Source organism: Cariama cristata, unplaced genomic scaffold, assembly GCF_000690535.1.
Source record: "Cariama cristata isolate BGI_N322 unplaced genomic scaffold, ASM69053v1 scaffold17841, whole genome shotgun sequence".
In the NCBI taxonomy this organism is placed as follows: domain Eukaryota; kingdom Metazoa; phylum Chordata; class Aves; order Cariamiformes; family Cariamidae; genus Cariama; species Cariama cristata.
In genome coordinates, this window is record NW_009597781.1 from 82,972 (window position 1) to 103,591 (window position 20,620).

The 20,620-nt window shown below is 40.2% G+C and overlaps 1 protein-coding gene across 1 annotated transcript in view; it reads left to right on the forward strand.

Moving 5' to 3' along the window:
• WNK1 (WNK lysine deficient protein kinase 1) overlaps positions 1-20,501 on the forward strand; it is a gene marked incomplete at its 5' end in the record, with an annotated part of 103,468 nt that extends 82,967 nt beyond the window's left edge. The window contains 9 exons of the mRNA XM_009709052.1: positions 1,052-1,135; positions 5,619-5,705; positions 6,398-6,467; positions 7,963-8,042; positions 8,590-9,248; positions 10,200-10,402; positions 11,673-11,867; positions 18,685-18,872; positions 19,170-20,501. Coding sequence (XP_009707354.1) covers positions 1,052-1,135; positions 5,619-5,705; positions 6,398-6,467; positions 7,963-8,042; positions 8,590-9,248; positions 10,200-10,402; positions 11,673-11,867; positions 18,685-18,872; positions 19,170-19,484 — 1,881 coding nt within the window. The remainder of the gene's footprint in view (positions 1-1,051; positions 1,136-5,618; positions 5,706-6,397; positions 6,468-7,962; positions 8,043-8,589; positions 9,249-10,199; positions 10,403-11,672; positions 11,868-18,684; positions 18,873-19,169) is intronic.
• Positions 20,502-20,620: the final 119 nt, after the last annotated feature.

Here is a 20,620-nt window from a genome sequence, read left to right on the forward strand (position 1 = left end):
TTTTTGGGAGGATAGATGACTATGGAGTGTATCTTCACCAGGCAGTTATTACTGCAGTTTGAACCATAAGTTAAGCTGTGGTAACATGACTGCAAGCTAGAACTGCTTCTGCTTGTTGAGGACTGGAGTACACTTTGGGCCAATTACCCATATCCAGCAGTGCTTGCTGTTGTACAAGGGAAGCCAGCTGACCAACGCTATAACTAATAAGACTATCGTGTTTCTCAAACTTCAAAGTCATGATCACACCTCAAGATTACAGATGAGAATAAGAATTGCAAATTGTGTAATGGATCGCTTAGTTCCTAGAACTTCCCACTTCCCTAACAATGGAAATAACTAACTGGAATGTGCTATCTGACCTGGCGGGAAGGCTTTGATGCCTCCTTCTAACCTTTCCAGTCTCTAACCTCTTCCACATAACCTGGATGACTTCCCCCTACCCAGTTGCATGGCCTCGTCATCTTCTGTGGGTCATCAACACCCCTCAGGTTTAAAAAAACTGATTGATCAAGAGATTGGTGTGAGAGATCTATAAATCTGCTTCTCAACAAGTGGAGACATCCTCAGGCATGACAGTTCTGTTCTCAAGTCATGTTGCTTGGAACAATTTGCCAGAAGCACGTAGCTTGCTGTTGCTAATGGACAGTTAACATAGATCTGTTGTAAGGAGATTGAGTGCATTCTTGCACCCTTTTATAAATTAAACTTCTTGGAAACTTGATTGCTTTTTGGAAGAATTGTAGTAGCATTTCTTGCAGACTTGAAAATAATATCCCTGAGATACTTTGCTCCTGGACACAGCGGCTTGTTTGAACTGGAAATTGTGGCTGCTTAAAATAATCTACATTAAAAAAACAAACCCAAACAATTTCCCCCAACTTTGTTGCAAAAATCTGTAAAGACTCTATGCTAACTCTCCAGGAAGGAAGTCTCTCCAGAAAAAAAGTTTGAGGCTTCTGTTGTATGACACGACTGACTGTAGCTTGGTATCTGATCCTTCTGTTGTTCTGTGTCTGATGGACTCGCGTTTCCTCTTCGTTATCCATAGGTGCTACCAGTAGGTTCTGAACTTCCGGCTGGCACTCCATCCAGTGAGCCACTGCCACCTTTTCCAGGACCTTCACTAACTCAGGTGCTATGCGACTTGGCAGATTTTATCTGCTTCTTTTCCTTTCAAAGAGCATGTTTCAATTAAACTCTCCATTGCATGTTATTAATGTCTTTGTTTTTCTTTTCTTTTGACTGAGTAACCCCTTTTGTTTAACTGTAGCAGTAGCTAGTCACTTCAGCACTGGATATGTAGCTTGCCCTTCGAGATGCTGTACTCGGTGTCTGAAGTACAGGAACAAATTAATCAGGCTTAGAGTTTTTTGGTGTGTTAACTTGAACTTTAGAGTGCTTTTTAAAACATAACACAGGTGAGTGCATGCATAAAACTTGAACCTGTTTTCTTCTTGAAAAGGGTATAGTAGCAAAATAATAGCTCTTAGGGAAGCAGTATATATTGCAATTGAATATTTATGAAAATGTAAAATTGCTGGCTTTGCAAATTCCTGTTTTGTTTTTTTAATGCGGTTATTACTATACTCTGATTCCACTAGGCTTTCAGATTTGCAAAAGGTATTTCAAGCTCCTGATAATAAACATGAGTTGAAATGTAACAGTAGCTTTCCTTGCTCAGATTCTGTCTTTGTATGCAATAGTTAGCTTGGATATTTTGTATGTAAATTGGACAGGTGATCAGCTGAAGACCACAAGGATTAAATCTGTTTTCACTTCTGTTAAAAAAAAAAAAATCCCCTGTAATTGAAAGAACTGAAGAACTGTATTAAGACAAAACTAGTTTATGGATCTTTTAAGCCATATAATGAGATGTAACATGGGAACACTACATTTCAATATGCAAAAAAAGCTGGAAAAAATAACCGAACAAAACCCATGAGACCATGGGACTGAGTTGTCCTACTTTTGAAAGAAGCTTGTGAATAAACACAAAGATGGCTTTCTGTAGAATTATATTAAAGTACACTTGGCACAGACTTATCACCCCAATTTTATATTCAGACCTGTAAAGAAGATATGATTCAAGTGGGTAGCTAGTGGTGCCTGCTTAAGGCTCAGAGTAATTTTGTCTTAAATCTAGTGTTTTCTGTGTACCTGTGCTTCTTTTACTATTAACCTCTTCCAGCTGTAGCTTAAATCCTCAGTGACTTGTCTTAGAATAACATGTTCAAAACCTATGCTTGAATTGGAGTCTGTCCTTTTATAGAAAGGATTGTTCACTGAAATCTTAACTATAATTTTAAAGTAATTCCAATAAAATAGCTACAGTATCAAAATTTGTGCAATCCTTATTAGCATTTCTTTTTTGTTTTCTGGACCACTGAGAATTTTAATGCAGACTGAGCTAGCCTTGATGAAGTCTTCTCCCTAACACTCTGGTAACATTCTCTCTCTCATCTCTTGCAATGGAGCTTTTGAATTCAAGTTTCACCTGTGGAAAGGAATTTAAAATAAACTTTAAAGGTCATTTTAGTTCTTTACAAGCTGTTCCTTTTTTTGGGATTTACAAGAGTTTGGTGAGAAAACTTCTATCTGAAAGAATTTAAGCTGACTGTCATACAAAGGAATAGTGTTAGAAAATTGCAAATTTCAGCTGTGCTGAGGCAGCTTTGGTTAATGAGCTGTCATGGCTCATTCTACAGCTAAAACTCTAAAAACTGAATTACATGTATTAGGATGCTAATCTTCAAAGATATCACTGGAATATTATTTCCATTTCTGTCTTTCATGTGTGAGAACCATAGTATTAACTGGTTCTAAAGACATGAGTGGAGTTGAGCAGCAGGGTATGTTGGCTGCTTTCATGTAGTTTTATGTTGATTATGACATAGTCCCTTTTTAACTTTTCCAGCTTGTTTCCGCCAGTGCTCTCTGCAGAAGCTCTGTCTTTATTCAGCAATTTCTCTGATTCTTGTAATAAATGTCATTATTTTATGATCTCTTAAGAATCTCTTAAGACTAAGTTTGCATAGAGTAAGTCCTGGATGTTAGAATGGAAATAGTCTAGTGGAACTAAGTTACGATGTGCCAAAAGTTGACATCTCATCCTGTCTGTTCTTGCTCTACCACCTTCTTAGTCTTCATCTGATGGAGCAAGTGCAAATCAGTAGCCTTAATCAAGGAGTACTTGCAGATGGCCTATGTGTCCAGAACTACTACTTGGTTGTCTCTTTAATTAAAGCATGTTTAAATCTTTTGTAAGCAATGAGAATCAGTCCACTACTTGGAAAGTATATTCAGTGTGAAAAGGCAGAATTTTGTCCTCTTTATGTAAGAAAACTATGAAGGTGATATATGGCTCTTGAAACCTGTCATGGAAAGGAGTGCTGCTGTATTTGGTTTTATGCAGCTTCTTTCTAGCAGGCTGAATGAGGACCATATTCCGACCCTGTTGAGTAATCAGGAAATGGGTATCTTCTGCCTCCAAACTGAGCAAGAAGCTGTGAATGATTTTTGTAGAGCTATAAGATGGTAGTGTTAGCAAGCAACACTTTTTTTTTCTTCCAGCTTCTGGAGGCAGAAGCTGGTTTAAGCCTTTCAGCTAGTTCTTTCTGAAGCATGGCTTTGCTGAAGAGGAGACAACAACAATTTGGTGATAATTCTTATCTGCATTACTACCATGAGCAAGGGTAGCAAATGGATCTGGAGTCCGCTGGTTAAGATCAGTCACACTAAGTTCATAGTCCTTTTTAACATCATTGCTTGGAACTGGGTATATTAGTAATATTTTCCTGCAAACTCAAAGTACTTGTAGCCACTTACATGATTCAAGCCACTGTACCACTGCAAAAGGCTTCTTCCTGTTTGTCATAAATACTTCTGGCAGGATTTGTGGTATGGAACAGGCACAAATATAGATCCCTTGCTTCTTGTCCTTTGCAAACAGCTTGCCTAATTTCACTTCTCACTTGAACTCTAAAGCTTGTCTAGGAGTGAGACAAAATTGGAGGAGACGAACTAGATCAAATCTAATTGACTGTTAAGAGCATTTACTGCTATCACATAATACTATCTGGAAAATTACTGGCTTGTCTTAGAGTAGGTAAGCTTCCTTCCTTCCTGCTTCTGTCAGTAGTTCATTACACAACTTTAGGAGTCTGGTAGACTCCTAATTTGCAGACCAAGTATGTGTCATCTCAAGATCAGTTTTGGACAGTTTGTTCCTTAGTCTTAAATACCTGGTCTGTTTATTTCTTGACTGCTTTTTAAAGTGTATTTAGATTAATTTTTCAAGCTTCATTTTGGTACCCTTGTTCCATAAGGAAATCTTTATTTCCTGATCATTCTGATCTCTCAGCTCTTTGTTTACTTAAAGCAAGTGTCTTCTTGTGAGCGTAAGTGATGAGAATTGGATAGTATTTCAGGTGAAATGTGCTTTTTATTTTACAGTATTATTGAATTAAAGTAGCTCACTTGTCTCCTAAGCATTTGGATTTCTGAATAGTCATAGAAGTCTGCATTTTCTTGTGCTCTTTTTTTATTATTATTTATTTTATTTGGATGGAATTGATAATGGGGTTCTTAGGTTCTTTTGGCTGTGTTTTGAAATCCACAATTCAGGAGGAATGTCATTCTGGCAATCTATTGAAAGCATACTTATGCTGTTGTGTACCTCTAACTTTCAGTTTCTTGAAAGTGGAAGGTAATGTTTTTATGTTGCTGTGACCTCAGCTTCAGTTCTAAAAACAGATCTAGCTTTTTAATGTAAAAGACTTGGAAAGATTAATGATGCTAAAGTTTGGATGCAGATTTCTACTCCATAGGGTCAGAATTGCAACTTAATGTGCCAACACTGTCTTCTTCCATATGTATCTTTTGGGTATGTCCCTAATTAATAATTTTGAGTGAATCTGAACTTTTCTTATCTTTAAGATATTTTTAGGTATTCTTCTTCTCTTCCCCTCCCCAGTTCAGTTGACCAAGTTTGAAAAACATTTTGGATGCCAACTCAAACAGCTGAAATCGAAGTAATGAGCATATTTGAGAGAGATTCTGCCCCTCTCCCTTCCTCCTCTTCAAGTCAATCTATCCAGATAGCTTCTTTGAAGGAACTTCTAAGTGTTTGTCTTTTTTTAAAAAAATTTGTCCAATTTGAAACAAATTCCTCAATCTTGCTTGCCTTTGAAATTATGGGCATCTTTTTGAATTTTTCTGTGGTTTTTTTTTTCCCTAATTGATTTTCTTTCTTTAGGATTTTAGATAGTCCATAATACCAAATACCTCCATTATGCTCCAACCAAAAAATGTAGAACTTGGAGGCTTGCAGCATCTTTGCTCAGTTCTTAAGAATGGGAATGCAAACTTCATGGTAACTTCAGGAAAAACAGAAGTTTCAGTTAATGTTCTTTTATGTTTTTTACCAAATATGTTGCTTAAATTGTTTGCATTCTTACTGTGCGATACATGTTAAATGTTAACATGTAGGAAGGGAGCATGATAGAAATATGGAAGCTATACTGACTGCTTTAAATTTTAGTATTAAATATGGCTGTTTCTCAGATGTGATGTATTTCTCCTGAGCTGGGACAGCTGTTTACTCTTTCCTTTCTCAGTCCCAACAGCCACTGGAAGATCTGGATGCTAAGCTGAGAAGAACCCTTAGTCCAGAGACTGTTCCAGTGACATCTACTCCTGCCTGTGTATGTTGACAATGTTGGCAGTTTAGTAGTCTTGAAAAACTTCAGTGTTTTTTCAAGGTTGTGCTCTTAGATCACTGCCTTTAATATCACTACAGCAGTCTTTAGACTTTTAAAAATAAAAAGTTTGTGGGACTGAGTCAACCAAAATAGGAAAATTCTGTATATTGCAATAGATTACGTATTTCCTGAGGCTGGTTTTGGTATTAGTTCTTAATCTAGATTTTCTGGTGATGTCATTAATATCATCAAACTAGAAGGGGAAGTGACTATGGAATAAGGGCAAAGAGCACTAAACAAGCAGTAGGTGATATGTCACTCTTAATTTGGGGGTGATCTTTAAAGTGTGGACCTGAAATTTTAAAAGAATGTAATAATAAACTTCGATACAAAATGAAGATAATGATTGACATTGTGTTCTCCAAGTGGCTGCTTATGCATTACTTCTGCAAAGCAAAAGGAGATGTTCTGCTGATAGCCTTGGGGTTGTAAGGTGTGGGAAATATCTTGCTGATGTTGCTTGCTTTGGAGTTTTAAAAACTCCTGCATTTGTCTTGTCATGGGTCACACTTTGGCCCTGGCGGAAATAAAAGATTGTGTAATATGCAGTTGGGTGGATTTGTTGGTATTCAATCTAACTGCTGATTCTTTTAATTTTATTTTATTTTATTTTATTTTCCCCCTTGAACCTCTAGTCTGTGCCCTCAGTAGCGTCTACAACAGTTACCGGGCTGGTGTCCACAGCAACACAGTCTCTGAAGGATGGTAAGACAGCCCTGATTATTTTAGGTGGTTTCTCAGCATGGAGATACAATCCAGAATTGAACAGACTAGCAATTGGGGAGGATATAAGCTTTTTTAATAAGTCATACAATGGCAATTCCTTAAGGATTGTATTAGTTTTCAGTAAAGAGATTGAAATTTTCCAGGAGAGGGGAATGATATATGCCTATTACAGTAACTCATGTAGGATTTAAAGCTGCCAAAATGCTAAATTAAGATTTCAAAAGAATCTCCAGTATGCTGCTAAGGTACAGCTTCAGGATTTGAAGGAACAGTTTTCTGTCTTCTGTTGTGTACTTGGCAACAACAGTAAGACTTCTCATTTTCTGTAGTGCAGTGTTCTATATGTAGGATACCTCTTCCTAACCTAAGAGTGTTTCGTTTCTATTTAAATAGAGAAATGAAGGTTAAACTACTAAAAATTTAAGAAAGGTAGTAGGAAAATGAGACTCCCTTCTGACTGCTTTAGAACACCTGAAGGTTGACTGGATGATCAACAATTGAAGTCTGAATGATCAATGACTTTCAAATCTAAATGAGTTGAATTGTTGGGGGTGGGTGGATGGATAACCCAACAGCTTGCAAAATAGTCTGAGACTTTCCTTCAGTATTCCCCTAATTGTTTTAATTTAAAAAATCTTCCTTTTTTAAAAGAAACTTTTGATATGGTACTAAAATTATTTCTGAACTATCTAATAAACGTTATTTAACTTACATGTGCCTCAATGACTAAACTTCAAAAGCTAGTAAAACCAGTAGGAAAATAAAATATTCCCGTTTTCTTGTGTTGGTAGTGAACTATACTCTAGAACTCATTTATCTACTGACAAATGAGTTGTTTTGCCTGCTAGAGTTTAGAAGGTAAAAGTAAACAAACTGGGAAGTTACTTAATAAACACAGCAAGCTATCCAATAGAACTGATTTAAAAATAGAATGTTATTTCTCAGCTTTGTAATCTTATACTGCCAGTGCATACAGCAGCAAAATTAGGAGCTGACACTTAAGAATCCAACTCTCAAAGCTTCAGATAGACTGCTTTGAGTAAATGCAGTTTATAGCATTTCTTCAACTTACCATTTTTCTGTTAATAAACTGTCCCTAGCATTTTTGAAACTTAAGTAGTTAGTGTGGGTATTGAATCGAAATAAGCTTTTTCTTACAGACATTTCAGATTTGCTTTTTATTCTTTGGCTATTCCAGATCCCTATTTGAAATCATTGTACAGTTTTTACTGCTATCTAAAAGTCCACTTTTATCAAGAATACTGTGGAGTGAAACTATGAAAAAGGACTTAATTTTAACATTGCAGTTTGATGTTCTATGTGGTAAAGTTGAAAAAAGAGATCAGGTTCTGTGAATCCAAAGGCCTGTTAGGAGTTAAGTGATAGTTGAGTTTGAAGTAGATAAAAAGAAATGGTTGGAGTTCAAATAATTTGTTGCTTATTTTCTTCCTAATTTCATTCTCCTTTTCCTTAGCTTCAGCATCATGTGGTGGAGAGAGCAGTGCTATGGCTACCACAGCAGGAGCTGGTGTTCTTAAGATGGGACGGTTTCAGGTAGGAGATGTTAAACTAATTTGGCTGTTGATACAGGATCTCTGAGCAGTTCCTGCATAATGCCAGCTTGGTGCACCTCATGGTGGGCTTTTCTGTCAGGAGAAAATGTCCATGTTGAGCTTGTGATGGCAGTGCTTTGTGCAGATGCTGTTTTCATTCAGGGTGGGGATTGCACTAGATTATGCAGGTCTAGAATTGTGAATGCAGCGTTTCATCATGTCAGGCCTTAGCTGTGTAACTGTTGACCTTGGTCTTTAATGTTAGCTGCTTTTTGGCTAGCAATGCTGGGATGTTCACTGTGTTATGTCCTGTTTGTGAAGGAAGTCCCCTCTGAATCTGTTGTGTTTCTTGGAGTTAATCTTGCCGATTGCTTAGGAGTGCTATTTTGTGTGGCAGAGTATTGCTTGGAGGGAAGCGGTAGCTTGCTTTGTGGCATACCAAGGAAACAAGTTATTTTCCCTCTCAGATATATCATACTATTAAGGTAAATAAAAGCATCACGTTAAAGAACTCCTTGAAAGTTGGCATGATTGCATTTCTATTCTAGGTATCCATAGCAGTGGATGATGTCCTAAAAGAAGGTGACAAACCTGAAACTAAGCCGGTGCAATTTGAAACCACCTCCACTGATTCTTCATCTCTTTCTGGCAGTAGCCCAGAGAGTACACTGGTAAAGCAGGCTGGCAGTCGGAAAAGCGAGGCTGTTGCTCACTCTTCCTTGGATGTGGTAGATGGCATTCCTCAGACAGTTCCTGTGCTGCAATTACCGGTAGATGTTGGTCAGCCTACTAAGGTTGGGCGCTTTCAGGTAACAACAACAATGGATCAAGTGGGACGCTTTTCGGTGTCCAAGACTCAGGATGAGGTCAGCTGTGCAGAGAAAGAGCCAATGACGCTTCCTCTCTCTGTGGGCTTGGAACAAGTTGCTGCTTCAGCTGCAGCTCCGAAGAAAGAATTGGAGTCAAGGCAGTCCCCACACATGAACGGTCCATCCTCTGAACCAGAGGCCACCTTCTTAAGCGGGATGGCTAAGGATTTGGATGATGGCTCGGGCAGCCCGGACTCCCTCCAGCCCTTGGGGTCAAAGATCAGCCTCCCCGTTCAGAGCCTTAGCAACTCATTCAACTCTTCCTACATGAGCAGTGACAATGAGTCGGATATTGAAGATGAAGACTTGAAATTGGAACTCCGTCGGTTACGGGAGAAGTAAGGCTTTTTTTCCTTGTGTGGTTGTGTATGAAATATGTAACAGGATTAATACGAATTTCATCTATACTTTTCACAAAGAACAAAAGTCACCTTCTTTAAAAGACTCAGCCTTTGCTAAGTGGCAGGGGCCATTGTCAGTGTTTATGTGGGAAGTAAGATTCTTTAGTGGGAAAGTAGTACACAGTTATAACAAAGAAAGTGTCTGTATATGTTTGCTGTGCTTAATTTTCTAACCTGTAACCTTGTGGTTTGTGTTTGTGTAGATTGATTGCTGCGCTGTGGGTAAGACTGCAGATGTATAGAAGCTTTTGCATAGCACTGAAGTTTAGTAGTTAGTGGGAATAGTGGTGTCTCATTTGAAAGTAACACACAACTCTCTGCATTTCTAATATGCATTTCTGGCATTTCTAATGCTTCTCCTTTTCCTGAAGAATCCCTGTTGGATTAGAAAAAAATTTAGAAGTCCAGCAGTGCGACCTACTAAATCATTTACACTGAAAGTTGAATTTTCTTAGGGCAGCTGGCAGTTTTAAATCTTGTGTATGCAACTGCTCTGAAAAAAAACCTAAGGCAATACAAACGTAGAAGTCTGCAAGGCAATATGTCTCAGAAAATGAGTAATCTAGCTTTTCCTGTAGCATTTTAGTGCTGAATGATTTGATCTTCTACAGTAGTTGTATGTTCTTGTTTGTACTTCCATTTAGCCTGGCTTTACGATTACAGTGTTGGGATCTTTGTGTTGGAATTCTAGCCAGGGTTAGAGCACAGTGGAAAATGGCAAGTGTGCTGCCATGTGCATTCAGTGGTTATTTGTGGAGAAGATTTATTTCCTCCTTTCTTAAATGTTAATGAGAATTTGACCAAAGAAGCCTCACTGGAGGGAAGGGATTGTATGAATGCATGTATATACATATAATTTCTAAGTCATACTCTTTTGTAACTTGTTAGGCACCTTAAAGAGATCCAGGAGCTGCAGAGTCGCCAGAAGCAGGAGATTGAGTCACTATACATGAAATTGGGAAAGGCCCCACCTGCAGTAATTATTCCTCCAGCTGCACCCCTTTCAGGAAGGAGGAGACGACCTACTAAAGGAAAAAGCAGCAAGTCCAGTCGCAGCAGCTCCCAGGGAAATAAAAGCCCTCAGCTATCAGGTAAGATGTTCTTCAATTTTTTGAGTAGATAAAACAGACAAGGTACCATCTCTCATTCTTAAACCTATGTCTGTGTCTCTGCCTCTCTGTCTTGTCTTTTGGAGAGGGTGTGTGTGTGTCCCAGTTCCTCCACTGCCTGGATTACTTAGATTTTTGAAATTGCTTTTCCTATTTGGTAGTCTTGCTTGTTACTTTTGCAATCTACTGAAAGATACTGTTATGTTGTTCTGGAAGAGCAGTTTTAAAGTTTTGGGTTGTATGTTTTAGAGATTGATTATAGGGCTCTGACTAGGAAGAAGAGTATAAATTTACAGTATGGGGAAACTTCGGGGGGATTTTTTTTGTTGGTTTTTTTTGTGTATGTGTTTTTGTTGTTTTTTTAAAAATAAACTGCTCTTGTTGCCTCCTGAAACTGATTTTGCAGAATGGGGCTGGTCTCTTCAGTCATCTTCAGATATTTTTGGTTTTCCTACTTTAGTAGTGCTTAAGGATGGTATTACTAGTGTCCTTACACTTCAGATGTTGATGATTGTTAAAGCAGTGTTTTTTTTTAATGGAGCTGCAATTTTTTTGTACTTACAGATTGAGAAACAGTTTCAATTGTTAAGGCTTCCTTTCTTACTAAAACCGTTTTTATAATAAACAGAACTCAGAAAAATAGTTCTGTTTACTGTTTGAATGACGTGGATGTCAGATGCTTGCTGGGTAACTGTTAGATGACTTGCAAATCCTGTAGCATTGAGTAAATAATATTGGAGGGCCAGCACTGTAAGCATAAATATTTGTTACTGCTTTCTGCGTGTTCACTTTGGTAATTCCACATCATGTCACAATTTCTGTATCCAGTCATCCTGACTGCTCACTTCTGTTTTGTTATATGATATGGGAACTGTGTGTGAGCATGTGACAGTGAGCTAGCACAGAGGTACCTTAAAAGTTCAGTAGATAAGAATTTTTTCTAGTCTTACTGCTTTCTCAGAAACTGGAGTAGTTCCCTCCCACTGCCTTCTCTCTTGCCTGGATTGTCATGCTTGACCAGAGGATGATATCCCTTTTTTCCCCCCACCACAGCACTTTTTCCTGTATTACTAGCATAATAGTTCAACTGATCATTTGAGTTACTTGGTAGTGACTTCACTCCCTAGTAAATGTTCCAGTCAAACTTTCCTCTGTTTTTTCTCCTGTCCCTTGGGAACAATGACAGAAGCTTTGAAAATGATGTGGGGAAACTGAAATGTTGAATGACTTTTTGTCCTCCTTCTTCCTCTAGGCAATCTGTCAACTCAAAGTGCACCATCAGTCTTGCCTCCACAGCAAACTCTTCATCCTCCTGGTAGCGTGCCAGAGACTGGGCAGAACCATTTGTTACAGCCCCTCAAACCTTCACCTTCTAGCGAAAACCTCTACTCTGCCTTTACCAGTGATGGTGCCCTTTCGGTACCAAGCCTTTCGGCACCAGGCCAAGGTAAAACTTTAAATGGAATTAGTGTCGAGTTTTGCACCTTTGTTACGGGTGAATGAACAATCAACTTGATGACACTTATTTTTAATACATAGTGTAAAGTAGATTTGGTAGTCTCCAACCTATGTGTGGAGGTGTATCAAGGTGTTCTTTGCAACTGGATTTATACCTTCTCACATAAGTGAAGTGTGAGGTTGTTGAAGTAATGGAATATATAGCACATGGCCCTGTCTGCTGTAATGAAAGCACCAAGGAGAATACAAAAGAGTGCAGTATGGTGGTGGCAAGCAATGTTCTGCTGACCTGGGGGAAAGGGATTGGCTGAAAGGATGAGGAGACAGGTGAGAATGGAGGATTGGAAATGTGAAGTGAGATTAAGGAAGGGGCAGAGCAGCTTTGATGTTAACAGATAATTGAAATGGTAGGAAATTTCTGGAGTCTCAGAGTCCTTTTAGACTTCCAAACTGCTTTGGCTGTTTCTGTCAATGAAATTTTTTAACAATAAAAGGTAAAGAAGGCTCATGTTCTGCAATTGTGAGTTAAAGAACTCTTCTGGAAGGAAGACTTCGTGTAAATATGGAATGATAGGAATAATAAATTGTTCATTTACTCAAGTTGTGGATTGCTTGTTATTGGTTAGTATGTTACCAAATAGTTTCTCAGATGCAGCTCTGATTTATTTGGTAGGGAGGGCTTTTTTACTTGTGGGTTGTTAAGGCTTGATTCATTTACTTCTCTGAACTTAACTATTTCAGTTATATATTTTTTTTTTTCCCCCTTGAACATCTTTTTGAAAAGCTTTTCCGTGGACTGACTGAATGCCTGTTTTTGCTGAAATTGGAGAAGTGCATACAGAAATGGGAACAGACTTTTTGGAAGAATTTTCTATAGAGGTTTTTTTTCAATGAAATGTTTCACATATTTTGGAGCTACTTAAGTCATCTCCCTGTATCTAGAGTTGTGCAGTACTGTTTTATAATTGGATACTTTTGCCAGGATTTGGCTTTCCTATAGATTTCAACCTTATTGTTGGGTTATGTACTGGAGAGTAACACTGCAAACTTGGGCTAATGTCTGGAGGTATTGGAGGGAGTCTCTTCACTCCGTATATTGTCTGCATACTCTTTGGTCCACACTTTGAGGCTTATTCTTGTGTGTCATGTTAATGCATTTCACCCTTCCAACCTCAAGTAGCTAACATCTTGTAGTGGTGTTCTGTCTCTTCTCCTCTCCTTTCTCTGTTCTTCCTGTTTTTGTTTTCTCACAGGCTGTGCGAAGTTTAACTGTGCATCTGAGAGAGTGACGTTCAAGCCTGGTGGCAGGAGGACCCGATTTCTGAGTACGCCCTGCTTGGCTCTTTGTGTGTAACACCTTTACTCCTTCCTTGTCTGTTTTTTGTTTTGTCTTTTTGGTTTTTTTTCTGCTGCTTGGATCTGTTTCATGCAGCCCATTCTCATCTGCCACCTTGTATTCCCTCCCATCCCATGGCTCAGCTGAGCTGCCCTTAGCACACCTTTAGAAGTTTGGGTTCTCATGTTAGGTATTCTCTGTTGTTAAACTCATAACAAGCACTCATTTTCTCTAAGTTTTTGGTGGAAACTTTCAGGACAGTTCAGTGAAATGACAGAAACTGGGGAGAGTTAGCAAGTTACGGGTGCATGGGCATTTTCTTTTGCCCTTCCTTAGTAAGTAATTATGCTTCAGCATATGTTAGCTGACGTGAGACTTGGAGGGAAGGTAGTCTTTCTAGTGGAACAGCGAGGAAGATTTGTTTTCCAAATTATTGCTTTGTTGGACACAACTGTAACTGATGGGAGGAATATGTTGACTTCCTCCAGCAGTATGTTTGCTGTGCAAGTTGAATGTGTTTTTGCATGTTCTCAGCACTAGTGCCGATTACAGTCCAGAGCATTAATGCCACCTGTAGGCAGTTAATACTGACTTCTTATGTTCATTAGCAGATGGATAGTTAAAGATTGAAGTGTTAAAAACACTTAGAGAATATTTTCAGACAAACTCAAAAGATCCTTACCTACTAATGGGCCCAGGTTTAGAAGTTTGTACTGTCAGTTGGAGATAGGGTAAATGTGCAACAAATAGCAGTGAGGGTGGGTAAATAGACCTCTTCAGACATCCTGTCAACCCTCATGAGTTACCTTGCAGCTCCTCGCAAAATCCTTTTGTTTGTACTTAATTAGGCCACACTTAGAAGAGAGCCTCAAACTTCTGATGTGTTTGAAGTAATGATACGCTTGAGCTGGGGCTGCTGATGTGATGGTTTTTGTTGGGAGTGCTGCAACACCTCCCATGCTGCTTCTACAGGCGGGACCCTTTAAATGTCTGACATTTGTTTCCCACTCTCTGGAATGATTTTGTATGAGAAAGCTTTAAGTACTGTAAAGAGACCTTCAGTTGCTGCCCTGCATGACAGTACCACACATCTGTAGCATCTGTCTTGCCACAGTTGGTGGTAGCACAGCTGAGCCGGAGAGTTGTGTGCAGGAACTGGGCCTGGCCTTCTGCAGAGACAGCTGCAATGCAACCAGCTCCATCCTCTGAGAAAGAGAGTGAGCTGGAGGGGAAATTTTTTCCTGGCTGTTCAGTTTTGCAATGATACCTCTATCTCACTTCGTTTCATTTGGGAGTATCAGTACTAATGGTATTTAATGCTTCAAATTGAGCAGCTTTAAATGTTTTTGCTAGGTATGTTAGTGTGCAGATGTACACTAACTGACATCTGCAATCTCAAGATTCATGGCTCCTTTTTTGCAAGAAGTTAAATTCTTAACAAAGCTAACTTTAAAAAAATCATCTTTAGTCTGGTGTGTCCTTCTTTGGGGTAGGGAATATGAAGAACAGCCATTCTTTTTCTAGAATTGACAATGAACTGAATATATGGGAGTATCTTTTACTTACAAGGTCTTCGCTTGCTGCAAATTGACCATTATCTGGCTATAAGAGCACTTTGGCATGTATATTTCTTGCTTATGGGACTGGTGCTCAGGGAAATTGATTCCTTTTGAAAAGTGTGTTGTAGCTGTCCTGTAAAAGTAGGTAATACTTGGCATGGTGTAGCTTGGCCTGGCACTTGGCTTATTGCAAGGTTGCTTGCTTCTGGGAATCTTGTCCTTGAAATGCTGTTGCAGACTACTGTGGAGAGTGACAACTGGAGAAGGTGCTGGGTTAGAATCAGTGGTGTTGAGGAAACAGTGCAGTAATTGATGCTTTTAACTGTGCAGCTGGAGAAACAGAGTGGTACAGCTTGGCAGGGAATGTCTGAGCTATTCCACGGGTCTGAGAAAATAGGGTGACAAACTAAAAGTATTTGACCTATCAAATCTTTCTCATGTTGTAAATTGGTCAAACTTTGATAGTTGTAAAATGCTTCCTACATCCTGACAAAAATGGAAGATGTACTTTTCCTTTTGTTGGTAACAGTCAATTGTGACAGTAATGTCTCCTGACATTTTTCACTGTGATTTGGGAATTCTGAAGACTAAAGGTATGAGGCTGGGCCTCTTCTCAACTGATTAAACTGTCAGACCAGTCTTTGGGTTTTTCCTAGAACATCCCAGTAGTGACTACAAGAGCCCTGCTGTGCTGTCCCCTCTGTTTCTCACCAAGCTTTTTGTACTGTTTGCTGATACTAAACATTTCTCACTGTTTCTCTTATCTTTAACAAATTACTCTCTCTTTGTGCTTCAGGGAAGATGGTGAAAAAAGTCTGTCCTTGCAACCAGCTCTGTAGTAATTATCTTATTTCTGTTATCTCCAATTCCTGATTGTAAAGCTATTCATTGGCTTTTTCTGGTCACTGAAGCCTTACCTCCCTGACTCTGTCTCCAGCACAGCATCTGTCTGTCTATGTTATGCCCTCTAATGTGTACTCTGTCTTTAGTGTATTGAATAGTCTGGCTATTACTCTTGCAGGCAAGTGGAGGCAGGCAGAACCTCACCTTCACTGTGGAACTGTGCTCATTGCTAATGAGAGCGAATTGAGCATCATGGTCAGTTGCTCGCTGTAATGTGCTAGAGTTGTACCTCTGAGCAGCTGGTTTGCTTACAGATCTGATGGGGCTTGCCACCTCAGTGGTGGACCCAATTGCAGACACTTCTTCAACATTTTAAAAGAATAAGAGCAAGCCATCAGAGATCTCCAGCGTGTCTCCCAAAGAAAGAGATGTTTAGAAAAGCCTGTGTGTGCTCATGTCACTGAAGACTGTTTTAAAGGTGTCTTTTGACTGCTGGTTTATGGGGGGAAAAATAAAAGGGCAGAATGATGGCATTATAGGTAGCGGGCTGGAGAGAGAAGGCTGTTTCACTTCAGATCCTTCATGTCAGAGCAGAACTGGGGACAGCTGCTGTGACCGAGCAGGCATGTGGGGGGTTGGTTCCATTGAATGCTACAAGTTGAAGCACTTTCTTTGCAGACTCTTCTGGATGGCAGTTTCTGCAGGTGCTGACTATGTCAGAGCTAAAATGTGGAATTCCTGAGAAGTCATTTTTTAACTTGACATTATGTGAGAGCTTTAGTAATTGTATAGCTCACCTATAATAGTGTAGGCTGGTCTGCCTGCAACCTGAGATAGGAGCTCCCTAACAAAATCACTTTTGGAGACAAAGCTCTCACAACCTCCCACCTTTCCCACCCTGAACCAATTCAGTCCTTTTCAAAACGCTTAAACTTTCCTTAAATGATCTTTCATATATTGAACTGAATGCAGTATATACCCTGATTAATTCTCTCCCTTCCATGGCCTGAGGAGGCTCTCCAGCATAGGTCCAGGATCCATTGAGCTTACTGATTAAAATTGAAACGTGAAATATCAAAAGCAGATACTGACCATCATGAGGAGAATGAGAGCGAGTGTGTCAATCCCTGCATGAACCCCCATGGTGGAATGTGGTTATTACTGGGTTTGGCAGCTCCCCCTCCAAGTACCTGTTTCTTGCTTTTGCTTCATTTGTCTTTAATTTCACCTTTCACATCATTGCTCTTATTAAATAATTGTGTTCTGAGCCCTTTCCACATGATGCATGCTTAAGGGTCTTGTTATTTCACTGTAGATTCTCCTTGCCACCTTACAGTGTGTTCCTGTGACTCTTCATCTATGCTGCAGCTCCACACCCTGGTCAGGGACCCTTTTTCATTCCTTTTTGTGTGCGCTATTGCATGCGTGTGCCTGCCTGTAACAACTGCTGCCCCACCTGTGGGCACCCAGACCGGGAGCCATTTCCATGCTTGAGCTGAAACTGGTGGCAGGAATACGTATCCTTCCCGCCCCAGCACTACTAGAGGCAGTAACACTTTGCTTATTTGTCCTGCATAGTAAGTATGTCACCTTCCTAATTCACTCCTCAATATGAAACATTCCTGCAGGGGTTTGGAGCCAGTTCTTTCTTTGATACACTGGTTGCAAGGAACGTGACTGATAGCCAGGGGAAGTGGAACAGATGAAGTAGCTGTCAGGCAAGAGACAGCGCCTCTGTCATGTGGCCTTTGCAATAGAGAGATGATTTTCACAGCTGGCTTTTTTGATGCTCCGCTTTTAATCAGTTTTCTTCAGAAACATCTGCCATAAACTCAGGTTTTCTTGGATTTCCCACTTGCAGTCTTCTGAGTAAGCAAGTAGAAATGTTTGAGAAACTTTGAGAACCAAGGAGGTGAGGATGTGTGCTTGCAAGGAGTGCTGGGTTTAGCACTGCTGTGGCCAGATACTGATTTTGTTGTTTGGTTTTGTACTAAATGGCTTTACCATGTCGTTCAGAAAAAATCTGCCCTAGTGGTTAACTGTCACTTCAACATCTGCAAATGAGGATACTTTGCAGTACTGCTGGGAATTTAGGATACTTGAGAATACACAATTTCTTTGATTCCTGTTAGGAGGTCTGCCTTTGAAAAACCTAAATTTGAGTGCAGTTGCCTGTTTATAAGTGTGAGGGGGGGCAGTGAGGCTATCCAAAACAAAGCTGCTAGATTTTTTTTTTTCCTACAGGATTTTTTGTGTTCTTGCAATCAACCCAGTGAATAGAAAAAGTTTTCGAAGCATGTCTGAGGCACTGCTGTCATTTCTGCCTTCTTTACTCTGTATTAGTTGTTTGCATCTGAAATGCTTGTTCTTCTGACATAGGAAATCTGAACATAATGGCAAAAATTGCTTTCAGAGGCAAAAAGCAAAATTTAATGCAGTGCAGACTTCCCCTGCTGATCCCGGCTGTTTGGTGGATGAAGACAATCCCATCTGCTTACCCTCAAGAACATAAGTATGGCAGCTGTTGGAAACAACAGTTGCTGCTTCTCACTGTGGCTTTTTTGCGTAATCTGGGTGAATTTTACTCTTCATTTTACAAAGTGAAGATAATTTGCTACAGAGCAGCTGGCGATGCTGATTGTACTGCTCCTTATTCAGCGTCCAGCATTGTCCTCCAAGTTGGAATTGACCTATGCTGGTAGTGGTTGCTGCTAATTAAAAGGTGTAGGATGAGAGAGTGACGTGACCGTACTGTCATTCAGTGCTGAAATCTAATCTCCTTTTTCCTCTACAAAGACCTGTAGGCTGCTACCATCCCCCTCTTAAGATGACTACTTGCAGCACTTCTTGAAAAGTAAACATATCTATGAACTACTCTTAATCTGAGAAAATGCCTGTAGGAGTCCTTGTAGTTCCCACTTGAGTGTGTCCTGGAATTGAAACTTAGAATTAATCTGCATGGCATTTTAACTGGCTCTCTATTGATGTACCATTATGAGAATTATTAAATTCACTAGAGAAAGATGATCTTTAACTTAAGTTTTGATTCCCATTTTTTGTATTTATAGGGACCAGCAGCACTAACACAGTCGGGGCTACAGTGAATAGCCAAGCACCCCAGTCTCAGCCTCCTGCTATTGCCTCAAGCCGGAAAGGGACGTTCACAGATGACCTGCACAAGCTGGTAGATAACTGGGCCCGAGATGCCATGAACTTGTCTGGCAAGAAAGTTGGCAAAGGGCATAGCAACTATGAGGTAAGATGTAATCCCCAAACATTTATGTTAAGAAACTGTTAGTGTTGTTGCTATCTCTTTAGGGTATCAAACACAGCTAGAGTTCAGTTGCTGTGTGGCTTGGACAACTGCTGTAGAAAACTAGTAGCTGTATCTTTCATGTGTGGGGTTTTATCACCCCCTATGGAAGGGAGGGGATAAAGAGGAGGGATGTGGTGTGTTCTTGTAAACATCCATTGGGATGTGGAGCGAGGGGTGAACCTGTGGTTTTGAAGCACAATTGTGTAACTTTTCCCTGGGGGTTGGGTTTTCTTTCAGGGCCCTGGAATGGCAAGAAAATTCTCGGCACCAGGTCAGCTCTGTATCTCTATGACATCTTCCCTGGGTGCTACGCCCATCTCTGCAGCATCAGCTACCTCTTTAGGTCCCTTCACAAAGGCTATGTGCCCTCCGCAGCAGTACGGTTACCCAGCAGTGTCTTTTGCTGGTCCGTGGAGTGGGACAGGTGGTCCAGCACAGCCACCGCTCGGCCAGTTCCAGCCCGTAGGTGCCGCATCGTTGCAAAGCTTCAATATCAGCAATTTGCAAAAATCGATCAGCAACCCTCCAGGCTCCAACCTGCGGACCACTTAGCTGCACTCGAAGACCATGCTGGCTAGACCTTGGGACAAGACATGGGGAGGGAGATGGGGCCCTGTATCAACTACTAGTGCTGCAATGAACTGGTAGCTTGCCAGACTGGGAATGAATTTCTCTTTTCCAACCATTGCTGTCAACTCTCTGTAAAGGGAGTTTCCCCACACACTTTCAAGAGGGAGGAGGATGATCAGCATCCTTATGATGGGACAGTGCTTTTGACCGAGGGGTTCTGCTCTTGTATGGAACAAGAGCTGTGAAGAGAAGTCACGGGGTCAGTTAATGCAGTCTTGCTGTCAAATTTTTCTCTGGTTTGAGGCTGAATCCACATGTGTTGAGGTGGGAGAGCTGAATCCTAGCATGAGGCTTTAGCACGCTTCTCATCTCTCCCTGAAGAACCAAGACCAGGAGAAAAGCTGTCCAAATCCCTCTCTCCCTCTCCCCAGTCAATCGTATCTGGCTGCGAAACGATGGGGCACACGAATGGACTTGCAGTGTAGCCCGTGCTTGATAGGTCATTACTGCTTTAAGTAAGATATTAACAGCTTTGACTGCAGCATTAGAGCAATTTAAATTGTTTAAAAATTTTTAAAAGTTCCCTGCGGACATGTACTTACCATCAGTTTTGATGTGGAAACACTGTGATATATAAATGTTGTTGGACAACAGTAGTTTAAAAACGAGTGGAATATAGAGGGTTAAAAAAGTTAAAAAGAAAAAAATGGGAAAAAAAGCTAGCTATATCCTTATACTTATTGGAGACACTTTAACTTTTTCCTTTGTATTTTCATTGTATTAGATAAATGTGAATGTAAAATTGTATAAATTAATGTACTTGAATACTTGTCTGTTCTCCCAGTATGCTTGCTGGATATTTTAGTGCCTTGGACTTCTATTGCTTCTGCAGTTAGCATCGTCTTCCCAGCAGAGCCCCAGGAGAACAGAGGGCAGGTTCAGAGCAGGATGGATTATTTGTACCCAGTGACCGGGACACCCGAGTTGATTTAGTGATACCGTTACTGTTCAGAGTAGGTGTGTGGAGGGGGAAGTCATTGAGGCAGCAGGTTGGAACAGTGTTCTGTGTGTTGGGGAAACTTGTCCAGGCAGGCAGATCTGAAGTTGCTGGTGTGGCA